General features: G+C 43.4%; 1 protein-coding gene across 1 annotated transcript in view; it reads right to left on the bottom strand.

Annotated features, from left to right (window-relative positions):
* Positions 1 to 23,835, bottom strand: part of LHPP (phospholysine phosphohistidine inorganic pyrophosphate phosphatase) — a 95,606-nt gene extending 71,771 nt beyond the window's left edge. The window contains exons 1-5 of the mRNA XM_054382450.1: positions 23,720 to 23,835; positions 9,699 to 9,886; positions 8,834 to 8,987; positions 6,120 to 6,183; positions 4,767 to 4,859 (exon numbers count right to left, since the gene is read on the bottom strand). Of these exons, the coding sequence (XP_054238425.1) occupies positions 4,767 to 4,859; positions 6,120 to 6,183; positions 8,834 to 8,987; positions 9,699 to 9,886; positions 23,720 to 23,835 (615 nt within the window). The remainder of the gene's footprint in view (positions 1 to 4,766; positions 4,860 to 6,119; positions 6,184 to 8,833; positions 8,988 to 9,698; positions 9,887 to 23,719) is intronic.
* Positions 23,836 to 25,537: the final 1,702 nt, after the last annotated feature.

Below are 25,537 nucleotides of genomic sequence, written 5' to 3'. Positions count from 1 at the left end.
CACCAGGAACTATATGGGAAAAAAAAATCTGGCAAAATATCAAGCTAGTCACTAGTGGTACCAGGGCAAACAGCAGAGAATAAATATCTAAGTTCTCCTGGGGACTGTTACTGCTGTTGTGTACACAGACCAAATCCTCTTGAAGTCAATGGGAACCACTCATCAAGGATCGCTCTATTTTTGCCAGCCTGGTGATGCATTAAATCATACTTGTTTCCTGGGACAAGGTTCCTGAGACAGGAGTTCTGGTGAACTGTCACATCCCTGTAATGATCCCCTCCCTCAGTGCCATGAGCTATCGTGGTCCCAGCATACTGCAAGCTGGGCAAAACAGCATCTGAGGACAACAGCACCGTCTTGCCTATGGAAAAGGGGAAGCAATACCACTATAGAATCATAGAATTATCATTTTGGTTGGAGAAGACCTTTCAGATCAAGTCCAACCATTACCTAACTCCACCACAGCTGGTGCTAAACCACATCCCTCAGCATCACACCTCAGCATCTTTTAAACACCTCCAGGGATGGGGATACAACCACCTCCCTGAGCAGCCTGTTCCAGTGTTTGAGAACCCTCTCAGTGAAGAATTTTCTTCTAATATCCAACCTAAACATCCCCTGGTGCAATGAGGCCATCTCTTCTTTTCCTATCTCTTGCTTATTAGAAGAAGAGATTGACACCCCCCTTACATCAACCTACTCTTGGGGGAATTATAGAAAACAAGGGCTCTCCTGAGCTTCCTTTTCTCCAGACTAAACACCCCCAGCTTCCCCAGCCACTCCACACAGGACCTCAGAGAATCACACAGAAGCAATCACAGAATCACAGAATGGCCTAGGTTGAAAAGGCACCTCAGAGATCTACTCCAATCCCCCTGCCATGGGCAAGGACACCTCTCAACTAGACTTGGTTGTCCAAGGCCTCATCCAATCTGGCCTCCAGGGAGGGGGCATCCACAACCTCTTGGGGCAACCTTTACAGAGTCCTTGTCTAAACCAACTCTCCCTCAGCTTAAAACCATTCCCCCTAGACCTGTTGCTAGCACCCTTATGAGAAGTCTCTCTCCAGTATGACCCGTTCTCCACTATGCAGGGTCACAAGTAAACCGTCCCTGCAACCCCCTCTCCCCTCCTAGTCCTGCACATCCATGGTTTCTGATATAAGCAGAAAGGAAACACAAAGCTTCATGCATCTGATTTACACAGTCTCCAAAGGCTGAGCTCTGTGGATTTGTTTTTTTTTCCTTTGTTCTTTCTTCCAGCTAGGTTTTTCTTCAAATGCTACTCTGTGTCTCAAATGGATTTTGGGGGTTGTTGGCTGGATGAATGGATTGAGTAACTGCCGTGGCTGTTTCTGTGATATTATGTCCAGCCTGAGTTATCATGTTACTGGGAAGATAGCAACAAACTGAAGGGAGTACAGGAAAGAGCACTGCAGTGCATTAGGGTGCAGAGGGACCAAATCGCAAGGGAAATACACAGTTTTAACAAGAGATAACTACCGTGATGATAGCAAATCTGGAGGTAACCAGAGGCAGAAAACCTCTAGGAAGGCAAGAAGTTATTTGGTTGTTACCTGGACTAAAACTAGAAATAGGGGGACACACTTAGAAGGGAAGCATCCTGATGAATCCAAGAAACCTGCTTGCTCGGTAGACCTACTCAGCTGTGAATGATGTTCCAAGGCTGCTTACAGAAGCCCAGTTCTTTGGCTCACTAAAAACTACTTGAACAAAACATTAATAAATGTGGAGCAAGGAACACTCCTGCATGGGAGAAGGAGATGGATTAGATGGCCTTCTAGGTCTTTTCCATCTCCCTACTCTATAATAAAGTAAAACCCAAGCACATACTGAATTACAGGGCCGTAATTTCATCTCCAGGCTATAGGGATGTACAAGCCACCCAAACTTCACTCCTGTTGTTTATAATGTCACCTAAATCCCCTGATGGAATTATTACGTTGTAATTCACTACTGCCTCTGAGTCATCTCATACTCATCCTTATGTCCTGTGTGACATAACAACAAATCAGTAAAGAAAAGCTGGGGACAGCGAGAGAGAAGGAAAAAATAGAATGCACTGAGTAAGCAAGAAGCATCACAGAGTCAGTGTTTCTGGACACCAGAGAGTTTTACGGTCAGTCAGTGCTTCCTGTTCACCTAAATGAACAGGGCCTAAGACCAGCCCTCAGGAACCTCAGTCTCTAGAAGCAAGGGAGAAGAACTGGAGAGATGTGGACATTCTGCTGGTCAGTCAGGACAGGGTTAGAGATCTTAAGACACACAAATCCATGGATCCCAGTGGGATGCATCCACAAGTGCTGAGAGAGTTGGCTGATACTGTTGCTGAACCTCTCTCCATCATCTTTGAAAAGTCATGGAGAACAGGAGAGGTGCCTGGCAACTGGAAGAAAGCAAATGTCACTCCAGTCTTCAAAAAAGGCAAGAAGGAAGACCCAGGCAACTACAGACCAGTCAGCCTCACCTTCATCCCTGGAAAGATGATGGACCAGTTCATCCTGAAGGTTATCTCTAACCACATGGAAGACAAGAAGGTTATCAGGAGCAGCCAACATGGATTTACGAAGGGGAGATCCTGTCTAACTAATCTGATAGCCTTCTATGAAGTTATGACCAAATGGGTAGATGAGGGAAGAGCAGTGGATGTCATGTATCTTGACTTCAGTAAAGCTTTTGATACTGTCTCCCACAACATCCTCATAGAAAAGCTCAGGAGATGTGGCATAGATGGCTGGTCAGTGAGGTGGATTGCAAACTGGCTCTACAACAGAGTTCAGAGGGTCATCAGTGGTACAGAGTCAGCTTGGAGGCCTGTGGCAAGTGGTGTTCCCCGGGGATCAGTACTGGGTCCAGTTTTGTTCAATATCTTCATCAATGACCTGGATGAGAGCATTGAGTGCACCCTCAGCAAGTTTGCTGATGATACAAAACTGGGGGGTTGACTGACACCTGTCAGGCTGTGCAGCCATCCAACGTGACCTGGACAGGCTGCAGAGCTGGGTGCAGGCAAACCTCATGAAGTGTAATAAGGACAAGTGCAAGATCCAGCATGTGGGGAGAAATAACAACAGGTACCAGTACAGGTTAGGGACTGCCCTGCTGGAAAGCAGCTCCACAGAGAAAGACCTTGGAGTGCTGGTGGACAGCAAGTTTTCCATGGAACAACAATGTGCTCTTGTGGCCAAGAGAGCCAATGGGATCCTGGGATGCATCAAGAAAGGTGTGTCCAGCAGGTGTAGGGAAGTTCTTCTACTTCTCTACTCTTCCCTGGTGAGACCACACCTGGAATACTGCATCCAGTTTTGGGCTCTCCAGTTCAAGAGAGACAGAGAACTGCTGGAGAGAATCCAATGGAGAGCCATGAGGATGATTAGGGGACTTGAGCATCTCCCCTATGAAGAGAGACTGAGAGCCCTGGGGCTATGTAATCTTGAGAACAGAAGACTGAGAGGGGATCTCATAAATATGTATAAATATCTGAGGGGTGGGTGTCAAGTGGAGGGGGCCAGGCTCTTTTTAGTGGTTCACAGTGATAAGACAAGGAACAATGGGTTCAAACTTGAAGATTTCACCTCAAATGAGGAGAAACTTCTTTACAGTGAGGGTGATGGAGCACTGGAAGAGGCTGCCCAGGGGGGTTGTGGAGTCTCCTTCTCTGGAGACTTTTAAAACCCACCTGGATGCATTCCTGTGCAGACTACTCTAAGTGATCCTGCTTTGGCAGGGGGGTTGGACTCAATGATCTCTTGAGGTCCCTTCCGGCCTCTGATATACTGTAAATCAGCAACTATCCCTAATTCTGCCTTTCCCTTTCACTCAAAGAAAAAAAAACACCAAACAAAAAACCACCCCAAAACAAACCACCACCCACAAAACAAACAAACCCACGCCCCCCCAACCAGTCAGTGTGGCACCAGAGGAAATAAATAACATTTTGGCTGCAATTTCACTATGCTGCAGCCTTCAGTCAGCAAGCAGATTGCAAAGTACTGGGGCACCTCGCATCTTGTGAGGTACAGTATCTTCCATGATTCCTTGGGAAATCTAACTTTTATTCTTTTGTACTGTTCTCTCTAGCCTCCAAAGAAAGGAATTTCACATCAGAAGGGCATGTTCTTTTCAACAACATGTTTCAGGGAGAATGTAAGAAAGCACAACACAAGCAGAAGAAACCACAGTAGAGAAAAAGGAGGGATGGAAAACTAAATTGGATTGAGGTATGGAGGGCATAAATATACTGCAAGGAGATACCCAGCAAATGAAAAGGTAAATGGCAGGCAGTCAAAAAGAACCCTCAAAAAAGCAAAGAAAATAGTGTCATGTCTTTGAGGGGGGTAGGAAGTATCAAGAGGGCAGAAGAAATTCAACAGATAGCATTTACTCTCTTGGCTCTCAGTCTTCTTTTGTTTATCTCACATAATTTGATAGAATGGACAAACATTACAGCTTTCTTTCCTCTGTGTGTTCAACTTTTTTTTTCTTTTTCTATTTTTGTTTGCTTGTTTGGGTTTTTTGTTTGTTTGCTTTTTGTTTGAGTAATTTATAGAAGATCCTGCACATGTATAATATACTGGGTTTGGAAAAAAGTATTTCTAAATTCCACCAAAGTTTACCAGGGCCCCTTGGCCCCATTGCCTTCATACTCTTTTGTAACTTTCCATTAAAGACAAGAAATCAGAAGAAAATGCATCAGGGAGTAAAACTACATGGTAGAGCCAGTGGTCACAGCATCAGAAATCTTACCTGATGTGGTAGAACTCCCATATCTGCTAAGGCTGACTCAAAAAACTTTTTTGCTGGTTTTCCCACTACCTCAGCTTGAACATCACAAGCATACTGGGAAAAAAGAAGAGACAGATACACAAGAACTGATGATCAGAGAAGGATTTCTTCAACTCCACAGCTCTAGTCAACTGTATAAAAAGTATGTGAATATTGACTTTTGCCCTTAAGTACCATAATGGATTAGCAGGTGAAGGAGAATATTGGAAAATTTGGATGGATAACAGAAGTGTTAAATGTTCTCTGGCAGGAAAGAAAGTCTTCCTGAAACATCTCAAGTTGCAAACCTTTTACATTCTCCATCATGAGAGCACTTTTCAGACTCAGTTCCAGTATTGCTCATTTTTGTAAGAGCATCTCAAAATAGCAAATATCCTCTACATGAAATGATCAGAAGTACTGGAAGGTCTTGAAAGATGTAGAGGATTTCTTCAACCATTCAGCATACTTTTAGTGGGCCAAGTGACCAGTCTGAGCTGAGAAGTTCTTATTCTCCTGAAACCAAGTATCAGTAGTGTGTTGGAAATTCACAAAACTCACATGGATATAAATGAATGCACTGCAAAGGGAAGAACAAAAAAAACTCAGTATGTTTAAGCAGCTTGTGGACCTAGCACTCAGGGACACAGTTTAGTGTTGACCCCTCAGTGCTGGTTCAAGAATTGGATTGGATAATTTTTGAGGTCTCTTCCAACCAGATGTATTCTGTGATTCTGTGAAGTGTACATCACATCCACTGTCTTCCATGTTTGTACACTGCTCTACTTTATTCTCTGTATTCACTCTGCATTTATTTTTTTATCTCTGCGAGCATATAAAAGAGAGAATAAGGATTCTCTCCTTCTCTCACCCTTAGGTTGGCTTGTCTATTGGGTTCCAGTTCTGCATGGAGCTAATCAAGCTTAAAAACAGGACTGCACTTCAGTGTCTTACAGAATAAGGGCCTTATGCTGTAAACTGTTAAGGGCAAGGGCTGTGTTAACAACGATACACAAAACAAACAGGCCTTCGTTGTTCCTTTGGTATCTTACAGATAGCATTCCACCTTTTTCTCTTCTGACTTCTTCCAAGGGCCTCACTTCCAATAAAGGTACCACAATGGTAAAGGTTCACATTTTAAATAAAATTACAAAACAAGAACAAAGACAGAAAACAAATGAATCCACCCATCTCTAGAATGCAGCAAATGAGTTTCAATCTGTGGAAACTTCCTCCACCAAGGTGAGTAATTAGAGAAGATGACCCATATTTATACCAGTTACTCTTTTAACAAGGTGCACAGAGCGAGTAAGCATAATGCAAGCTATAAAATACCTCTAATGCCTTCATATATGCTCCAACATCAAGTTTCAGACCATCGGTTTCTTTATAGTAGCGTCTGGAAATGAAAGTGATAAAGTTCCAATGAAATGGCAGTTAAATACAAAGAAACCACATTTTATTATTTCTGTGCCTGTACAGATGTCCATATGGCTGCAACAAAAAGTCAAGCATCAGAAACTCCAGGGCCTTAATTTAACACCAGGAATTAAGTAAAGGACAGGCTCAGTGCTGTGCAACCCTGGAGAAAAGATCTCACACCAGATGCCCATCTGGCAGCTGGGACACAACTCCATAGGTTCAAAGAGATTTCAGATAGCTTATATCAAGGATGAACTTGGCCTGTATTTTATTGCACAGAGTACTAGCTGCTCCAAAGGACTGCATCACTCTTCCTTTAATCAGTGACGGACCTCTTGGCAGACACAAGATGAGGGCTGGAACCATCCAGCAGCTCTAACACCTTTGGTATATCTGGAAGGGGATCTCAAACACCTGACCATCACTGCTTGTCACCAGCCTCCCACACGAGGAAAGCCAGAGCAGTGTTTACCATGAACTATGAAAGCCCTGCATATTAAATTCAGGTCCTTCTAAGAACTTTCCTACAGCCATGAAGCTCATAAAAGGAGTTAGTATCTTTATGGTGGTTTTATGCAATAGCAATTCACATTAATGCAGGTTTTCCAAGCTCTCCTGATCAAAGCAAACACAGGTTTCTATATGACATGATAAAAAAGGGTAGGATGAGCAGTCAGTTAAGATTTTATGTCTTATCCTGCCATTTTCGATTATTCAGCACAGGCTCCTTTTAAAATGACCACTTGACCTTTGCCAGAACAGCCATTAACCTTCTATAGTCTAGCGTAAACAGCTTAATTTTCTGACAGTGGCATGACAGAAGAAATTACAAAGCCAATTCCCACTCTCAGCCCAAAACAGATGCTAAATGTAAATCACTCCATTTTCAGGAGGAGGGCATTCTGCTTCAGTGACTCTGACACTTTTGTTTTCCATGGAATGAACTAAAACTTCAAGCAAATCAACTCTCTCGCCCAAGGTAGGCCCCTTTTTCACAGAACGTTAGAGGTTGGAAGGGACCATCCCTTGCTGAGGTCCACCTAGATACACTGACTCCTAACGCTCAAGACAAAGCTGGCTTGTGGCTGTGTTTTGTATATGACCCTTTGCATCGATGAGTGAGGGGAATTATCCATCCCATTTCTAATCTCCCTTCCTTGAGTCAGAGAAGTTACCTACCAGGATAACCTGTTCAGAACTCATGTTCACATTACCTAACTGATCAATCAGTTAAAAGAAACAGGTTCATGGTGAAAACTTGTCTTAGAATATCCCAAACCCCTATATTTTTTAATGAAAAATAGCATTACAAAAAAGTAACAGGTCTGTCTTAGAGCTGTCTACATCAATGAATGACCAAATAAATAAATATTTTTGTATTAATGCCGTCGTTTGAGCTAGCCAGAACTAATTCTGTTCAATGATTTGACTTCTCAGATCAGTCCCTGCTCAGTGACAGCACTTTCTGAAGTTCAGGGCAGGTCTGCACAGCCAGTGGCTGCTTCTAGCAGTGGGAACACTGATGGTCAGAGTTACCACCAAGGGTCGGAGTGCAGACCAAGAGCACTGCTAAATCTCGTGTGCCACGCTGGGGTGCAGTAAATAAGAAGTGGCACCTGCAGGGAGAAGCAGACAGGACACGGTGACCCTAAACTGACCAAAAAGGGATTCCTTCCTGTGGACATCATCTTCAGGATAAAGATGAGGGATTACCAGGGTCAAGCTTTCTCTTCAATGACCAGTGTCCAAGAAGGACTATGTCTGCTCTGCCTTCAATCCCAATCTCTGAGTTCCTGAATCCAGGGACAGAATTCAAACCTGGAAGAAGCCTGACTGACTGCTGGTTGGAAAATGTTTGGACCACTCGATCCTCCTCACCGTTAGTTAATTTCAGAATGCTGGAAGATCAAACTGCATGACATATCCAAACCAACAGCCCTTTATCTAAACATGGCCTGTTGGACTTTGTTTTGGGTTTCCTTCACTATTAAAAATCATTTACTTTCAGTTCAGACAGGAACATGCAGCTACAGGCAGCAGGTAAGCCAACAGTTCTCATCTCTGAGATCTTGCAGGGGCAAAGACAAAAAGCTAAATGTCTGTAATCCTAGTGGCTTCTCACAATACTCACTCACTTGGAGGTTGCACACATTGAAATCCAAATTCTCCGTGATTTCTGCAGGTTTTTTGAGAAGCCCTCAAGACTTGCTCTCAAAGCAGCAGAAGTCCTTTTCGTTGTATCTTATAAAACTACAGCTATTTAACCCTCCCACTACCACGTGCAAACATACGGATTGTTTCAAAGTCTAGCTCACTCTTGAACACTGACTTTGAAGGGCTGGAGGCTGTGTTGATACACCGTAGCATCATCAGGTTCTCTGAAAGCTGCTACAAGTATGTGACTTACGACAGAAAGTCAAGTTAGCTGACCAAATCACCCATTGAGAACTCTTCATTGACAGACAGCTGAGGAGGCAGCTGAGCCTCACAGTTCACACAGATTAGCTGCCTAAACAGTAGTGCTGTAAATGTCCACACCAGTATCTGGCCTCCATTAAGTACAAAGACACTGGGGGAAATTAACAAACTTAGAGACTAGAGGAAGAAACAAACAGTGCTTAACTCACCCTCTTCCAAGGGAGAGCAAAACAGGCTTCTCCATCCCAATCAGAACTCGGAAAGCTTCATTAAGGTTTGCATAGGTGAAGTTTGCTGCTGCATCTCCAATAACCACACAGTTTGGATTCGCTTTATCGATCTCTGCAAATTCAGGGACGAGATCTACAGAAGGAGGAAAAATATAATACATTCATAAATCCTTTACCATTTCAGATCCTATTGGAACTCATGGGTTTGCCCCAGATTTGTGCTTCCTTTCATTCATTCCCCAACACATGAAAAAAAAGTAAATTCAAGTCTGAATCAAGTGTTCTTTAGATCCCTCTATTCCTGCCCGTATCCTGTTATTCATCTGCCTTACAACAAAGCGCAAACCAAACCATTTCTTACCCTTGCCTTAGCTCCTGCCACCCATGTCTCAGTGGTTCATCATAACCAAGCACCTCAGCAAACTCCTGAGCAGTTGCATAAGAACGCACAACAGCAAGGCCAACCTCCTTTCTCCATACCCACACTCCACAGAAGAAAACACTTTGAACTTAAAACCTCTGTCATGATAAAGAAAAGGCAATGTAGTGTCCTGCACAGGACCTCACCTAATTCCTAGTACCTGTGATTAAGCAGCAGGCTCTTCTGTGTACTTGCTGACCCCTAGAACAACTCTGTGCCTTCACTGAGCCACTGCCATCATGGAGATCTCACTCAGGCCACACCACTAAGGTATATTGCACAGTCTCATGACTAAAGAAAAAGCTTTCCCTGTAGGAAAACAACAGGTGGGAGCTCTTCCTCACACGACCTCTGTCACAAAGGCCTACATCTCTCTGGGCTGTCCCCCTACACGTCCCAGCATCTGCTGCAGTGTTGTCCCACCGTCATGCACGAGCAAGTGTGGCCTCAGGCCACGCTCCTTCAAAATGTGGCAGGCTGCTGGTGCTGGGGCGATGACTTCAGCCACGGAGATGTCAAAGCCCATGCCCTGGAGCTTCTTCACAAACTTCTCCCGGCTTGCTTGGGTTTCATTAGTGCAGAACCGCAGCTTCAGACCAGACGCTTTGATCCTGTTGAGTAAAACCAGACATGGAAAAGGAGCACAGTATTGGCTTTGCTGTCCTGCTCCCAACTTGGATACTTAAAATAAAAAAATGCAAAGAGGAAATGCCAGAACAGGAGCAGTATCTTTCACTGTGACCAAGACACACTTTATAAATATTGATGCTGGGCACCACAGATGCAGTTTCCACATGCAGGGCCCTTCCTACAGAACAGTAAGGTGACCATGACACCAGAGGTGGTGTCCACCATCCCCAGGATACCACAGTCTGTCAGGCACACACATCAAAAAACCTCAAATCCATTTCCTTTGCTTCAAACTGGTCCATGGATGTAGACTCATAGGACCTGATGGCACTGCACAGCCACGAGCAGAGCAGCTGGTGTGATACCACTGGCTTTTAGCATTTTAACCTGGATTTTGCCCCTTCCACTTATGCATCACCTGCTGCAGTGATCTGCTGGAAGTACCAGCAAGGTTTTGCACTTCTGCAGGCTCTAGGCAAGAAGCCATCTAGTTGCACTGATGCTTATATCAAAAATGGGGTGGCTTCAGTTACATATATCACTTCATCTCTCATTAAACACCTCTGCTGTTACTTGGTGGGTAATCCTGAGAAATATGGTTCTTCAACTTCAATTGCAAACATTAATAAATGTTTACAGGTAAATGGCTTCTCTAGGGATGAAAACATGGCCCCAAGCATCCAGAGCCAAGGATGTGGTTCCTGTGGATAAATATTCTATGCTCTCATGCAAGCCCTCTGCCTCTGAGCAATTTGTTGGAACTAGTGGGGATATCACCAAAAGGCCTTGTCTGCAGGGATGTGTTGTCAGCTATTTGGAGAACCAATGTGTCCTGAAGTTGCCACGGAAAATCAGAAGCATTGAAAATGTATCACTATTTTTATAAAAATATTTGCCAAAAGGAATGCCACTTAGCTCCTCAAATATATAAAAAGCCTAATTTTGGTCAGTTTTAGTGTAAACTTGAACATAATTATCTTTGAAGACCTAAGGCTCAGATACCTAGGTAAGTTTCAGGCTAAGTTTATAAATTCATATTAAAATATTATTACTTTTCTTCATGTTAGGATGAAAAAGGACTTTTCCATCATGAAAGGTGGGAGGCTGACCTGCTGGAAAGCAGTTCTGAGGAAAAAGGCCTGGAGTCCTGGTGCACAGCAGGATGACACAAGCCAGCAACGTGTTCTTGTAGTCAAGAAGACTGATGTCATCCTGAGATGCATCAAAAACAGTTTGGCAAGCAGGCTGAGGGAGGTTCTCCTCCCCTGTGCTCTGCCCTGGTAAGGCCTTGCCTCAAGTACTGTGTCCAGTTCTGGGCTTGCCTGTTCAAGAAGGACAGGAAACTGCTTGAGAGGGTGCAGCAAAGGGGTATGGAGATGATTGGGAGACTAGAACATCTCCCTTATGAAGAAGGACTGAAGCACTTGGTGCTTTTTAGTCTGGAGAAGAGAAGGCTGAGGGAGGATATTATAAATGCTTATAACAAAGCAAGATGGCTTCCTTTTCTAAGGAAAATTATCCCGATCAGTTGGTGCAAACACTAAAAATCACCTCCAGGTGACGTAGCTGATGACAAACTTTCCACCAAAGGGTTCTTAGAATTCCAGTCCTGGCCCAAAGAGCCCCTTCTGCATGTTAAAGCTGCACACTAGTGTCTTCCTCAATAACACAGGTAATTCATTTCTTTCTTATTATTTGTCTTTCCTAATCATAGGTATGTGAATTATCAATTACACTTAGTGGTTAATTGCCCTTCATAAAAATAGCTTTTCTCTTTTAAATTAGGCAGTTAATATATTGTAACTAATAGCATCCACTTGTACATTATAAATATATCTTCATTGATTGGAGCAGTGAATGTGAGATTCACTCACAAGTTAATGAAGCAATTGAGTGAAGAAGTGCAGGGTGTACCCAGGGAATAATTATTGTTAATGAATTATGATGTGACCTTCTCAGAACAATGAACAATTGGTGTCACAGTGGGATGACAGTATTCCACATCTGTAATTCAAAACATGGGTTTAGTCATGGTTAAAAAGCAAAGCAGAGTTTTGGAGATGTAACAATTTAACAGAGTGTGCCATGATTAAAGAAATCCTATTCTAAATTCAAAGCCTACCTGCACACCCTTAAGAAGAAAATCCTGTGATTCACAAGTCCTGAAAGCAGACATTTCTTGAATAAGAACCTATTCTTCCTGTTCCTAAAGGTCAATTAAATGTATCCCAGAACAACAAAAACACCAAACTGCACAGACAAATGAGCAGTTTGGTGTGAGACTGTTCTCCTATACTAAAAAATTAACATCCTTGTCAGATTTTTAGATGAAATACACAGTTACATTCTGGCTTGACCAAAGCAGAAGCTGTCTGGACACATCCTGTACTGCTTCACGCCTTCATGGCCACCAACAATTACCACCTCAACAAAGGAGCTCAGTAAATCATGGAATCACAGAATCATTTTGGTTGGAAGAGACTTTTAAGACCATCAAGTCAACCATTATCTAACCCTATCAAGTCTGATGCTAAACCATGTCCCACAGCACCACATCTCTGTGTCTTTTAAACACCTCCAGGGATGGGGATTCAACCACCTCCATGGGAAGCCTGTTCCATTGTTTGAGAACGCTTTCAGTGAAGAATTTTCTTCTAATATACAACCTAAACATCCATTTGAGCAACTTGAGGCCACTTCATCTTGTCCTATCACTTCTACTTGGAAGAAAAGACCAATACCCACCTCACTACAACCTCCTTTCAGGCAGTTGTAGAGAGCAAAAAGGTTTCCCCTCAGCCTCCTTTTCTCCAGAGAAATGCATAGAAACAAGTGAGGTCTACAAAGAGTTAGGCCGAGCTGGTCAGAAGATGAGAGTCCTCTGATGAAACATGAAAAGGACCTTCAAGAATATCCTGGAATATTGAAACACAAAATAGATCATCAAAAACTCCAGAGAAGACCTAATTGTTCCAAAACACCTTTTCAAGGAAAAGACACCTCTTCCTTCAGCAGCAGCATCTCTACAAAGACCCTCTGCTAGCTCTCTGCCAAATCCTTGGATGACACAGCTGCATAACTATACCCATACTGGCATGAATCCATCTCTTGATGCTCAGCACAGGGATGGTAAACAGAGCCTGGAGGCTAGCATGCATCAGCAAACAACTATTAACTCAGAGCATAAATAATTAGGGGGAGCTTTTAACAACATGGGAGAAATCCTGTCTCTGCTCATGTTTACAGCAGAACTCTTCATGATCTGATTTTGCACCAGAAGGAACTAAGAGACACCCTCAAGATCTCTAATGATTTGCACAGCACGTCAATGCTGTACTGGAGCCACTGCTGCTAAACTGACCAGATTACAGGGAAACCTTGACTGCTGAGCTGACCCAACCACCAGTACTCACATTTTTAGTATGTGCAGAGCAAGTTACGGCAATTTCTAGTGCTCAAAAGCATGGGGAAGTTAGGAGAAGAATAAAGCACAAAATCTGTAATGTGATGTCTTACAAGATAAAGAGCAAGAGATTAGATAACTGCAGCAAATACAGAAGAATGAGGCTACAGCAGATAAAACACACAACACAGATTTTACCAAGATCTCCAGTGTATTACAGATTTATCAGCACCTGTATTACAGAAGTACAGGCACACCCAGGAGAGCCAATCAGAGCTTCAGCTGACTTCCACACATCCTGGCTGTGATAAAGATCCCACTCCAACTCCAGAAGCACCAGAAATCAATCCTGATTACAGCAGAAGCCAAGCACAGAGACAGGCAGCATTGCGTTGCAGGGACTCTGCATGCTCCAGAGAACCACAGACATCCCGAGGACGTCTCTCGCTCCCTGCCTGAGGGACATCAGCTGGCTCACCTGCATCAGGTAAATCTGCTCCATTTCCAACACGGCTGCTCACACTGCTCCTAAGGCCCATAAGCAGCAATGGGGGAACTTGGACTTCACCTCTGTGTGGGAACAGATCGTGGAGAGAGCAGCTTCTGACCTGGAACGTCACAAATGCCAAACTTGGCTAAAAGCATTTCTGTGGCCAAAGAAACTTGTTGGAGCCTCTCTCAAAGAGGACAGCAGAGCACAGGACAGCAGGGAGCAGATGAAAAGTCTTGACAGAGCAGGCAGCAGCTGTTCAGAGAGCTGCCACAGCACATAGGCACTGAAGCAAAGGCACAAGTCACAAAAGAAACTTCCATCACCAAAATTTTAAGTGAACAGAGGAGCATCAAACCAGCACACCAACAGGTGTTAAGGGTATTTCTATACCTTATCAGAGAAGGGATTCAAGCCCACTCCAGACCAAAACAATGGTCCAAAACAGGCTCCACTGCCCAAACAATCCTTAAATCTAAAAGTGGGGTACTCAACTGGCTCCAGGCATGCTTTGAGCACACATACAGGGAAGAGATGGAGATGAGGTTTTTAATTTCATCCCTGAGCTGCCCCTCACACTATGCCAGCTCTTTGAACTGACCTTTACCTCGTTCTGCTGGAGCAGGACACGACGCTGAGTGACAATGTCCCACAATGCAATTACTGTGCGTCAGATGAGCCAGTCCCTTACAAATCACCTCGAACTTTACACATCTGCTGGCTGTCAGCATCTGCCAGGTTCACTCACCCGAAAATAATGAAAAAACTCTCATTATTGTTCCATAACAGGTAAAGTGTTAGGACAATTATTAGACATCCTGACTGACCTTGTGCAGACTTAACCAACTGCCCTCACCCACCATTATGGGCAGCCTTTGGGCATATAAAACACAAAAACTGTTTATTCAGATGATGCAAAGGTTGTGATATTAGTAAGGAAAAAAAAAAGGTCCTGAAATCTATGCTGGAAGCCATCACTCCATCTTAAATTCATGTTGTCCTGCACATAGCAGAAGCAGCTAAGGACACAGTTGTAAGACTAAACTTCAGACTTCCCATCTTTGGCCACTGTTTTTTGCAGAAGGTTTTCCTAACACAGGAACAGAAAGAGAGCCCTGCCCACAGCCAGCAGGCCCTGTGCAGATGGAGCGGGGGAGCAGAAAGCAAAACCCTGGAAGATGCAACAAACCTGAGCTTGGAGACTGTCCAACACCAACTTCAAAGGGGTTTGGAAGAGTGCTGGTTATGAGAATTCCACAACTGCTTTTTCATCCTGCTTTTGGTTTTTCAGAGTGTTTTTCCTTTTTTTAATTTAAAATAAAAGAAAGCGTGCCTAGCACTGATGCTGTTTGACATATTCTCATCAGTGGACAAATACCAGTGTGCTCCAGTGTAACCTGTCAGCACTCTAATACTATCTCAGAAACATGAGGAAATACCAATACCAGACAGTTATCTGCCTGAGACCAAACAACAGAGTAAAACCAGGACTTGTGCAGGAATGACTTCCTCCCATCTGGCAATATTTATGTATTGCCCTCTGCAAGGGCCAGAGTGCTGGTGCTACAGGTAAAATGTCTGCGGGCAAGAGAAGATCAAACTGAGCCAAGAAAAAAACTAAGCATAATGGTCAAAAGTAGAATGACTTGCCTAGTTCCAAGGTCAATAAAGAAGAAAGAGTTTGAAGAGAAAATAAATTTATACCACTTCTTTAGCCTGGCTGGTAGAGAACCACAGCATACAATAAGGTCTTAGCAAGAACCTAAAAATCACACGCAAAATGATGACTTAAAAGGGGGTTTGCAACAAGAGATCAATGCTAGTCCTCAAGTCTGCCTAACAGTGGCTAAAATCCCAATCAGACCACCAAATGGTGAGTAATGATGACAAAGGGAGGTACCTAAATCATCTGTGCCCTCAGACACTTCTGACTAGCAATAGGATGTTTTTCCATTGCTCATGAAAGCCTCCCTGGCTGGCTCTGCCACCACTGGGGAGCAATTCACCTAGGTAGTAACACACTGCTCTACACAGAAGGCAAAACCTCTCTTGTAGCCCCTGTGATGAACAGATCCTGAAACATAAGATTATTTTACGTTTATGAATTAATGCACATCCCTGGCCTGATCTTTCAGGCTTTTCCCAGCAGAATCTCTCACTGCCAGAGCAGGATGCAAACCTGAGAGAAGGATGCAAAAGGCTTTTTGGTCTCAGTGCTGGCTGAAAGCAATAAGCTCTTCTGGGGTCCAGCTGAGAAAATGCCTCCATGGTGGGAGTACACTTGCTGTCCTTCATGTGCCCTCCACTTAAAAACTGTATTTGTGGCAATAATATTATTGTAATTCCTCGACAAATCTGCATCCTATTATTTCAGTAGCTATCTCAGCAGCAAGCACTTTTGATCTTTAATTCCAGCTTCTGAAATAACGCCAAGCCATATTACTATCTCGAAAGTCTGAAGGAGGCCAGCCATAAAAGTCCTCATTGATCCTTAGTTCATTTGGTCAGTTTTACAGCACGAGCCTCTCCCAGTTCCACAGAAACACTGAAGAAAACTTCCCAGAGTTTTGCTTGTCAGGTGCAATGAAATCAGAGAATTGTGGATGAAACCACATACACAAACTCATGTGACAGAGCAACCTAAGCTTTTTTTCCAGTTATTCCTTCTCTACTCCAGTGCCCAAACTTTTCCATTCCTCTGGTTTCTGCCATCCTCACAGTATGTCCAAGCTGCTTCAATCTTGCTATGTTTGTCCCCTGATCTCCTGGTGTTTCCATTCACTGAGGATCCCCAGTACAGCCAAGCTCACTAAAATTCCCATTTTCTGGTGGTCCAGCTTTCTGCTTCACATACCAAGGCTAGCCTGACAAACCCTTACCTAGGGCACTTTTTGACCCCACTATCCCTTGCATTCTTGTGTCTGAAACTCATCTCTACATCTGCTATCTCAGGAGTACAATTTCCTCTCCAGACTTATATGGCTCACTTCTCTCTATATATAGAAGAGGGTAATATGGAGGGAATCCAAAGGAGGGATCGCAAAAGGGGTTAAAAAAAATGGAAGGGCATTACCTCTGAAGAGCAATGAAGCAGATTAATAGGTGCATATGAAAGAGTGACAAGAAAAGAAGCCAGTGTTATTTAAGGGTGGGCAAGGGTGAAATAAAGAGTGTGCTATAGAACTAAAGACTCTGGAAATACCACTTTGAGACAGTGACCACAAAATCTGAAAAATCACTGAACTGTAGTTCAAAGCCAACTTATAAAACCTACCAATGCCTTTACTTAGGTATTTCAAGCACCTTGAATATTTCAGGGGTAGAAATAAATACTGGAGCCTGTAGATAAAGACGAACATGAAGTCCCTCTTCTGCTGAACTCTATGAAGACTGTCTCACTCTGATCGCTGCATATAGATGTACATCCAAATGACTGAACAGATTACCTGATACCATAAATTACATTCCACCTGCCTGAACAGAGGAAGAGTAGACAACAGATTCATCTACAGATTTGTAGACAGCAATATGCCACCAGAGTGAAATCTAAAATCAAGTATTTAATAAAAATAATACGTGCTTTGGAAGTGAATCTGCAGGAAATAAGCACAAAGTAGAATATAATAAAATTCTTTCTGGCCCATTATTTCAGTATCGATGCATTTAATCACTACGGATTACCAAATCATCTTAAAAAATTACTCCTAGCAGTCCCAGACTTCAATCACATTAAAATTAACTTTGGTAGACAAAATACTTGGCAACTTTCCACTTTGAAGCTGTCATTAAAAAAAAAAATCTGAACTTGGAGAATTCAGTTGGCATGAACAAGTTTGTAATGTATTTATTTGCATTAAGCAAAACATTTTTATGGACAATATAATTAATCAAACTACAAGAGTTTCCATTCTGTTCTAATTGCAGTTGGTTGGGTTTGCCTCTGAAACTACTAATTATACCATTAAACTTTCAGTCAAAAACAAGTTATATTTGTCAGGTCAAACTCCTACTTTGTAGACAAACAGCACCTGCTTGTAAATAATTAATTCTACCTCTCAGAAAAAGAAAGTAGATTTTCAAAAGGTTTCATTTAGCCTATTTTATAAATAATGCACTCTCATGTGCCCTGCTTTAGAAAGTATCATGCTTTTTCATTGCAATAAGTCAAAGACCAAGCTGTATTCCAACAAATTTATTCCCACAATTTCAGGGACACAGGTTTTTTTAGTTGTTTTTTTTTTTTAATTAATGAACATTGCTGATTAGGAAAGCAAATATGGGTTAGGAAGGTGAACTGCTCTTGGAAAACTGAGGCAATAGCTAATGTTACTGACTAGAATGTAATTGTGACAACACTGCACCCACTGAGGATCAATTCCTGCATCTCTTTTTGGCTCTACCACTGAACAGCTGCATGACAGAAAAGAGCTGTTTCATCTTTTTGTGACTCTGCTACTTCAGAAAGGGCAGGTGACACCTACCCTTCTTTGGGATCCGTGGATAGAAAAGCGCAAAGACGAATGGATATTCACACAAGAGTTTGGATAGTTTATTTGAATGTCCTTCTCGAACAGTAATTCTTCTGCTATCCCAAGTGCTGAAAGCATAGCGAGTTCTGAAACTCAGAACATCTTCACAGTCTGCTAAGCCACAAACCAGTTACCTTCTGTGACAACAAAGGTTTCCTCCTCCTTGTCACACGTACAATTTCAGATGGCCCTTTGTAAGCTCACAACTGTCTCACCCAAATCCCCTCACGCTGAATTGCTTTACGGTTCCAGTTCCGTTTGTTCTCCTTGCAATTTTCTCCTTGTTAGACTCTCCAGGTATTTTATTTTAACCTGACTGTCCAGCTGCTCCACAGCCTCCCTGCTCCTCAGATTTCCGTTGTTCTTTTAAAGGACTCTGTAGAAAGTTGTGCTAACAGATGCACTATCCTGGTCGAACAACAGGATGTTGTAAACATCCAACTACTGTGTGCTTTTCATATGGATATGCTAATGGCAACACTATCAGCACACAGCTGTAAATGCAAATAACAGAGCACAGGCTGAGCATCTTTTATGGGTGTTTAACCACCTTCTGTCTTGTAAGAGACCAGCTCCCTGCTATTTGTAAGATAAAAAGTGAATAGCTCACCTCATGTCAATGCTGTGTAAATCAGTTAAGACAATGAGAGTGCAGTACAGAGGCACTGTTAAGGCTGGCTCCAGAAGAAGCCTTTAAGTCACCGATGGCCTTTCTGATCTGCTCTGCCAGTTAACTACACACACTCAGAAGAGATGTATTTTATTTATCTCTATTATAAGGATTTTTTTAAACGCACAACACATGTATGTCACAGTAAACTAAAAAAAAAAAATCAAGAAATCTTATGTTTTAAAGATTTTAAAGGGTCACACTGTCTCATCAAGCTGCTTTTGGGTTTTCTAGTCACCCACTACTCCAATATCCCCACTTAAATTAAAGTTAACAGTAACAGTCATGGGTGGATTTAATGACTTTTCTGGCCCCCTGGCTTCTGGGTTAAATCAAGGCTGCACCAAGGCTGACAGTGTCCTTAGGTATGGGGATGCCTGCTGGCCATACTCCTGCCAAGTAACAAGAAGGATGTGGATTCACCTTATCATTGAGTGGAGAAGGAGGTCTGCTCTGTACAACAAATACTTCTGTGGTTCATCCTTTGGGCCTCTGATTCACCAGTTCCCTTTCAGTGCATAATGAAACCTCAAATATTGTGCAGGTAAAATTTATCAAAGACATAGGTACATTAGTAATAAATAAAGCATTTCCAGTTGTAATACTTAAAATTTCTTCACAACTTCTAGCAACTTGCATAGTGTCTACTGCTGCTTTCCTCAATAAGTTCTCAATGGCACTGGGAAGTGTGTAACTGAATGTAATTTGGTCAGGATGTTTCAGTGTCCATCAGCTTTGGTCATTTTGCTCCATCTGACTCTACTGCTAGCTGAAAACAGACAAATAAGAGAACCTCCCTCCTGCAGGCATCACAATTATTAATCAGGCTAAACTCTACTGGCAGAAATTACGTTCCTACTCTATCAAATAACCACACAGCAGAATTTGGCTGAAAACAAGAAAAATACTGCAGCAAATACAGTTTTAAGAGGCTGAAATGGCTTTGGTCATAGGAAACCAACTGAAATGAAAATGTCTGCTTATGATTTTTATTGGTGTGTACTGCACATTGTTACACAAAGTTAATTGCTGTAATGGTGTGGGAGATGATGTAGAAAGACAAGCTGAAGTGAACAGGTCAGCTGTCATGTTATGAGTCCATATCTGTACTGTATGAATTATCAAAATGTTATTTAAGATTCCTGTTGGACATACATATGCACTAGAAGACTCTAGACACCTCTTTTAGCAAAAGATTGTATCAATTTGAATTAAAGTTCCTAGCTATCTGCAATTAGGACTTTTTAATTGATACAGAAATTAATTAATTAACGAAGAGCTGCTTTTAGCTTTAATCCATCTGCTTGAAACCAGCGAGCTGTAGGAAGATGCAGACACAAATATTAATGACCAACTGGCAATTGGATAATGAGTCAATGAATATTTTAAATGGTGTGAGCTAGAACAATTACCAACCTAATAGGCAGATAAATAAGGCTACTTAACTTTACCCAAGGAAAATTATTATTCTTATCCACTCACACTGAAAGACCTGAACAAAATGTTTTGGGTTTTTTCCTTCCTGCCATTTCTCCTGCTATCCCAAATTTCCACAGCTATAACCACTGCTTCTCCATTGATCATTGATATGAAATTCCTCAAAGGCCACACATGCTAAAACAACCACTGTGTTCCAAACATGCTTCCTGGGAAATGAGCCTTGTGCATGGAGCTGCAGGGAATCCCTATGACAGCCCAAAAAGTGGTGCAGCATGCTGGACACAGCATAGCATGCACTAGCACCATGGAGTCCTCTACCAATGCTCACCAGATCCTGCACAGACATTATCAACTTTTCTTAAGAAGCCTGTTGCTGCATCCAAACACTCTTCAAATACCCCTGCAAACCCCTCCTGGTCAGACGGGCAGAGAGATTGTACTAGCTGCTGAGTTGCAGAAACCTCTAACAAGGAAGAAGGGCTTAGCCATCTCCAGTATTTCAAGAAAAAGCTGATAATATCTTGTATTTAGCCCAAGGCCAGAGTTTTAATGCTGTTCCATCAGCATACTTCTAGCATTGATATAAGTTGCAGTTTACATTGCCTCCATACACGAGGTTTCAGCAAATGCGGTGACAAACATTATTAAATAACAGCCTGCAACCCAATGGAAAATAAAGTTTAAAAACCTAGGAGAAAAAAAAATAACAGTATGTCACAAGCATCTGCAATGCAGATATAATAGAATATGTCCTCGTTTTTAAAGGAATGGTCTCATCTCTGACAGTAATTATGTAGTTGTTGTTATTTATGTTTGTTTTGGACATGCCTGAAGGCCTCATTACAATCCAGGCTGTCCAATGCTACATGTTGCACAAACTCAGCACAGGTAGCAGAAAGTGCCAGTTGCCAAGAGATGGGGTTTTAAGATTCCTTCTCCTGGAGAGCAGAAGAATGCTCTCCTTCACCAACAGACTGTCTGGCACAGTCTTCAGCTCCAGTGTCAGTTGGAAGCAATATTAACAGGAGGATCTATGTAAGACAGAAAAGAAAGCCATGGAGGTTCAATTCCGGCAGAGGCCACCCCAGCATTGCCTGTTCCTTTGCAGTCAGTATCCAAGCTGCTCTATGCACCCAGGGGAAATGAAATACTTTGATTTTGCTACAAGCCTTCTCTTTGGGTCTCTCTTGAATCCTGAACCTGTTGCATAGCTACACAAAAGCAAGAGAACAGAAACCGTGCTGAAATATTGCGTAAAAGAGACCTGGAGGAATGGGAACAGAAATCATACACAACCACTTGGAAAAAAAAAAAATCACAAAACACAGTACAATGTCCCTGTAAAAGCAACTTTTCCCTTTGCCTAATCTCCCTGAATTCCTTTGGAATGCAGCTCTCTCAGTGGCCATTTCAGCACTTGTAGTTCTCCCTGGCCAGCTGGCCAGCTGAGCACCACAAACAGGTCAAGAGCCTCAATAAGCCTTAAACTTGCTTCATATGCTGCTTTCTGACAGTGCTGGCAGCTCTCGCGCTGTAGCTGAAAGTAGACGATTCATTCAATGACACTTTATGTGCCCACTACATATATTTCAAGATACATGAAAAAATATCTGATATGGGAAAAAAAAATTAAAAGCAGCAAAGATTTATTTTATTATGAGTACACTTGCATCTTCCTCAGTTTTGCTTTTGCCATGATGGTTTCACCTAAATTTTGGCACATATTTAACTAAACATGATTAATTTTAGTGATTTCAGTATTTTTTTCTGCCTGTTTCCCAGCTCAGTAAAGCACTCACCACTGGGGTGGCCCCAGAGGACAGAAGCTGCAGAGGTGTTCACCAAGCAGGCTGTCAACGCATCACACAGGCCCAGTGAACACGTAAAATATTTCAAGTGGGGCAGATGCAACAACACTTGCCACTGAAAGAGACCTGGACTTTCCAGTGCAGGTTAGTGAAACACCACATAAAGCCAAAAGGCTCTTCCAGAAACCCACAAACTCCTCCACTGACGCAGAGCCACGAATCAATACTTATCTTTAAACAAAGATGGCCCTGAGGCCATTGCTCTCTCTCAGTCCCATTCTGCTGCTCTGGTCAGGCAGGGCCAATACAGACACACTGACAAGTCAATCTAGCTAATTAGAGTTAAGTTAAACAACTCTGCAGAAAAGGATGCTGAGGGAAGACCTTGCCCTCTACAACTATCTGAAAGGAGGTTGTAGCAAGTTGGGGGTCAGCCTCCTCTCCCTAGTAATAAGAGATAGGACAAGAGGAAATGGCCTCAAGTTGCTCAAGGTAGGCTTAGGTTGGAATTGATGATGTTAAAGGTCTTTTCCAACCAAAACGATTCTATGATTCTATAAATGAAATCACTGTCTCCTTAGCAGTGATTACTTGGCCTGTTAACTGAATTGCATTACCTGGTTGAAAATGAAGGAATTTACTACCTCTGGGGACTGAGGAGTAACTTGCCATGGCAATACTTTGCTTTTGAGTTGCATTTAAGCTGGACAATCATTAAGTACAGCACAGCAATTCTCCATTTCAAGAGGCAGGATGGCAGAGGGGTTGGAACTAGATGATCCTTGAGGTCCCTTCCAACCCTAACAATTCTACTATTCTATGATTTGGGTTACAATTTCTCTGCAAGAAGTCCCAGCTAATTTGACAACAAAGCTAATCAGTTTACAGAAGCACCAAGCCAGTATGGGCAATAGTTTTAAATCACCACCGGGGGAACATACCAGACCTCTTATATATTGCCCACTCCTGCTACATGTGCAGCAACAACAATAAATACAAGCTATGATTCCGTGTGATCCGCCCATGCTACTCCAGGCTCCTTTCCCTACCAGTCCAGGGACAGCAGATCCCCAAACTCTGAAGATTCCCTTGCAGCTTAAACATGCCTTAAAAATACCGAGGTGAGCAAAAATAAGCCTGGAAAAAATACCAAGGTGAACCAAAACGTTCATGTCCTGTCTCACTCAACGTGACACAGCAAAACCGGGACAGCCGAGCAGCCGGGGCAGTTACACCCCAAACCTCGCTTGCCTTTGGATGAGGCTCCACAGCCCAGGGCCAGGCCTACAGTGCGTATTTTAGAGTGCAAGCCTCCACTCCATCTTCTGAGGTGCACTCCCCACATACGCCAGCCCCGGCTGGCTTCTCACTCCACTGGCTCCTCCTCGACCTCCTCCTCCTCTACCTCCTCCTTCCGCGGAGCAGAGAGGTCGGGACCGGGCGAGCCATTCTCCACCGATCCCCCGGCACCCACCTGCGCACCGCCTCCACCGAGCCGGCGATGGGCACTCCGCCGTCGCCACCGCTGTCGTAGAGAACGCCGCTGACATCCAGCAGCAGCCCCCGCACCGCCCGTGCCCAGGCTGCCATTGCCCCCAGGCCCCGCCGAACCCCGCCGCGGGCGCTGCTGGGAAGCGGAGTCCGGGGAGGGCGGCGGAGGCCGCACTCAGCGCTTGCGCAGCTCCTTCCGCCACCGCACCGCCTCCAGCTTCGTTTAGTAATATATTTTAAAGCAGGTGGACGCACAGTCCAAATGTGGTTTTCCCAGGTGATCGCGGGTCATATTCGACAGCGGAATCATAGAGTCATAGAATGGTCTGCAAGAGCACCCTGGATCCTGATTTCACAGAATCACAGAGTCCCAGCAAGGTGGGGGTTGGAAGGGACCTCTGGAGATACCCAGTCCAACCCCCCTGCTAAAACAGGGTCACCTACAGCAGGTTGCCCAAGACAAAGTGTCCAGGTGGGTTTGGAATGCCTCCAGAGAATGAGGCTCCACAACCTCTCTGGGCAGCCTGCTCTACAGCTCTGTCACCCTCACAGGAAAGGAGGTTTTTGTCATGTTCAGATGGAAACTCCTGTGTTCCAGTTTGTGCCTGCTGCCCCTTGTCCTGTTGCTGGGCCTCACTGAAGAGTCTGGGTCCATCCTCTTGACACCTGCCTTTTATTAACAAGTACAGAGAAGGTCCTCTCTCAGTCTTCTCCAGGCTAAACAGCTCCAAGTCTCTCAGCCAGTCCTTGTAAGAGAGATGCTCCAGTCTCCTCATCAAATTTTTCTGAAGCTACAAGAATCTTGGTTTCCTTCCATCCTGCATTTTCCTTTGGGAACAGGAGCACAGTGGGACAGTCACCTGGCTGAGGGCAGATTCCTGCACTGCTCCCCCAGCTATTGCAGAGCTTGTGTTTGCCCCATACCTACCCCATATCACATTCTGCACTGACTGGGTGTTTCTGCAGGTCTGTAGGACCTGGAGTTAGACAAGATTGGGATCTTGCATAACAAGGCTCTGACCCACACAGCCTCCCGAGACTCATGTCAGCACAGCCAAAATGCTGACAGGGCTGTGCCCTCTCTCGATGGTATCTTTTTTGTACATGCTTAGAGCTCCATACAGACAACCAAGAAAAAACTGCTGGCTTGTCATATAAAGAACTGATCCCCTCTGTTTACAAGCATGGATAAGATTTTATCAATGGTGTTCCAGCTTTACAGATAATATTGTTTTCTCCCTCGATAACGTCCAAATATTTTCCTATTGCTAATACTATCGACAGCATGCCACAGCTCTAGAATATATAAGGAACTGTGGTGGAATTACAGTCCACTTTGTTTTAAGAAAAGCAGAGGAGCCTTGGCAGCATTGATTTGCATCAGCGCTCCTGGAATAGCCTCTGGCTTCTCCTTAAAGATAATATCTAAATGCTGAAATTCATTAAATAGACCCAGAAATGGATCAGGTTATTTAAAACAACATCACTAATGGTGCAATATCTCAGCTGTCTCCACTGATAGTGAACATTGTCTTGGATAGTGTTATCAGTCCAGGACACCCGCTATGAATATTGATCCACAGCTTGTTACAGCCATCACTTGCCGTCAGGACAGGTCAGGGTTGAAACCCACCTAGCATCAAAGCAATTTAAAGACAGCACTTGGGCTGAATTTTAATGCTCAAGCTGGGAAATGGACCAACTTCAAACAGACTGCTAAAACTAACCCATGAACATCTGCTTTCTCATGTGTGCTTTTTGACACACACATATGTCTCTAAGTTGTATTCAAGATATTTGA

Source organism: Indicator indicator, chromosome 7 (genome assembly GCF_027791375.1).
Source record: "Indicator indicator isolate 239-I01 chromosome 7, UM_Iind_1.1, whole genome shotgun sequence".
Classification (NCBI taxonomy): domain Eukaryota; kingdom Metazoa; phylum Chordata; class Aves; order Piciformes; family Indicatoridae; genus Indicator; species Indicator indicator.
The sequence above is the reverse complement of the archived record's forward strand: the minus strand, read 5'-3'. Positions and strand labels throughout refer to the sequence as shown.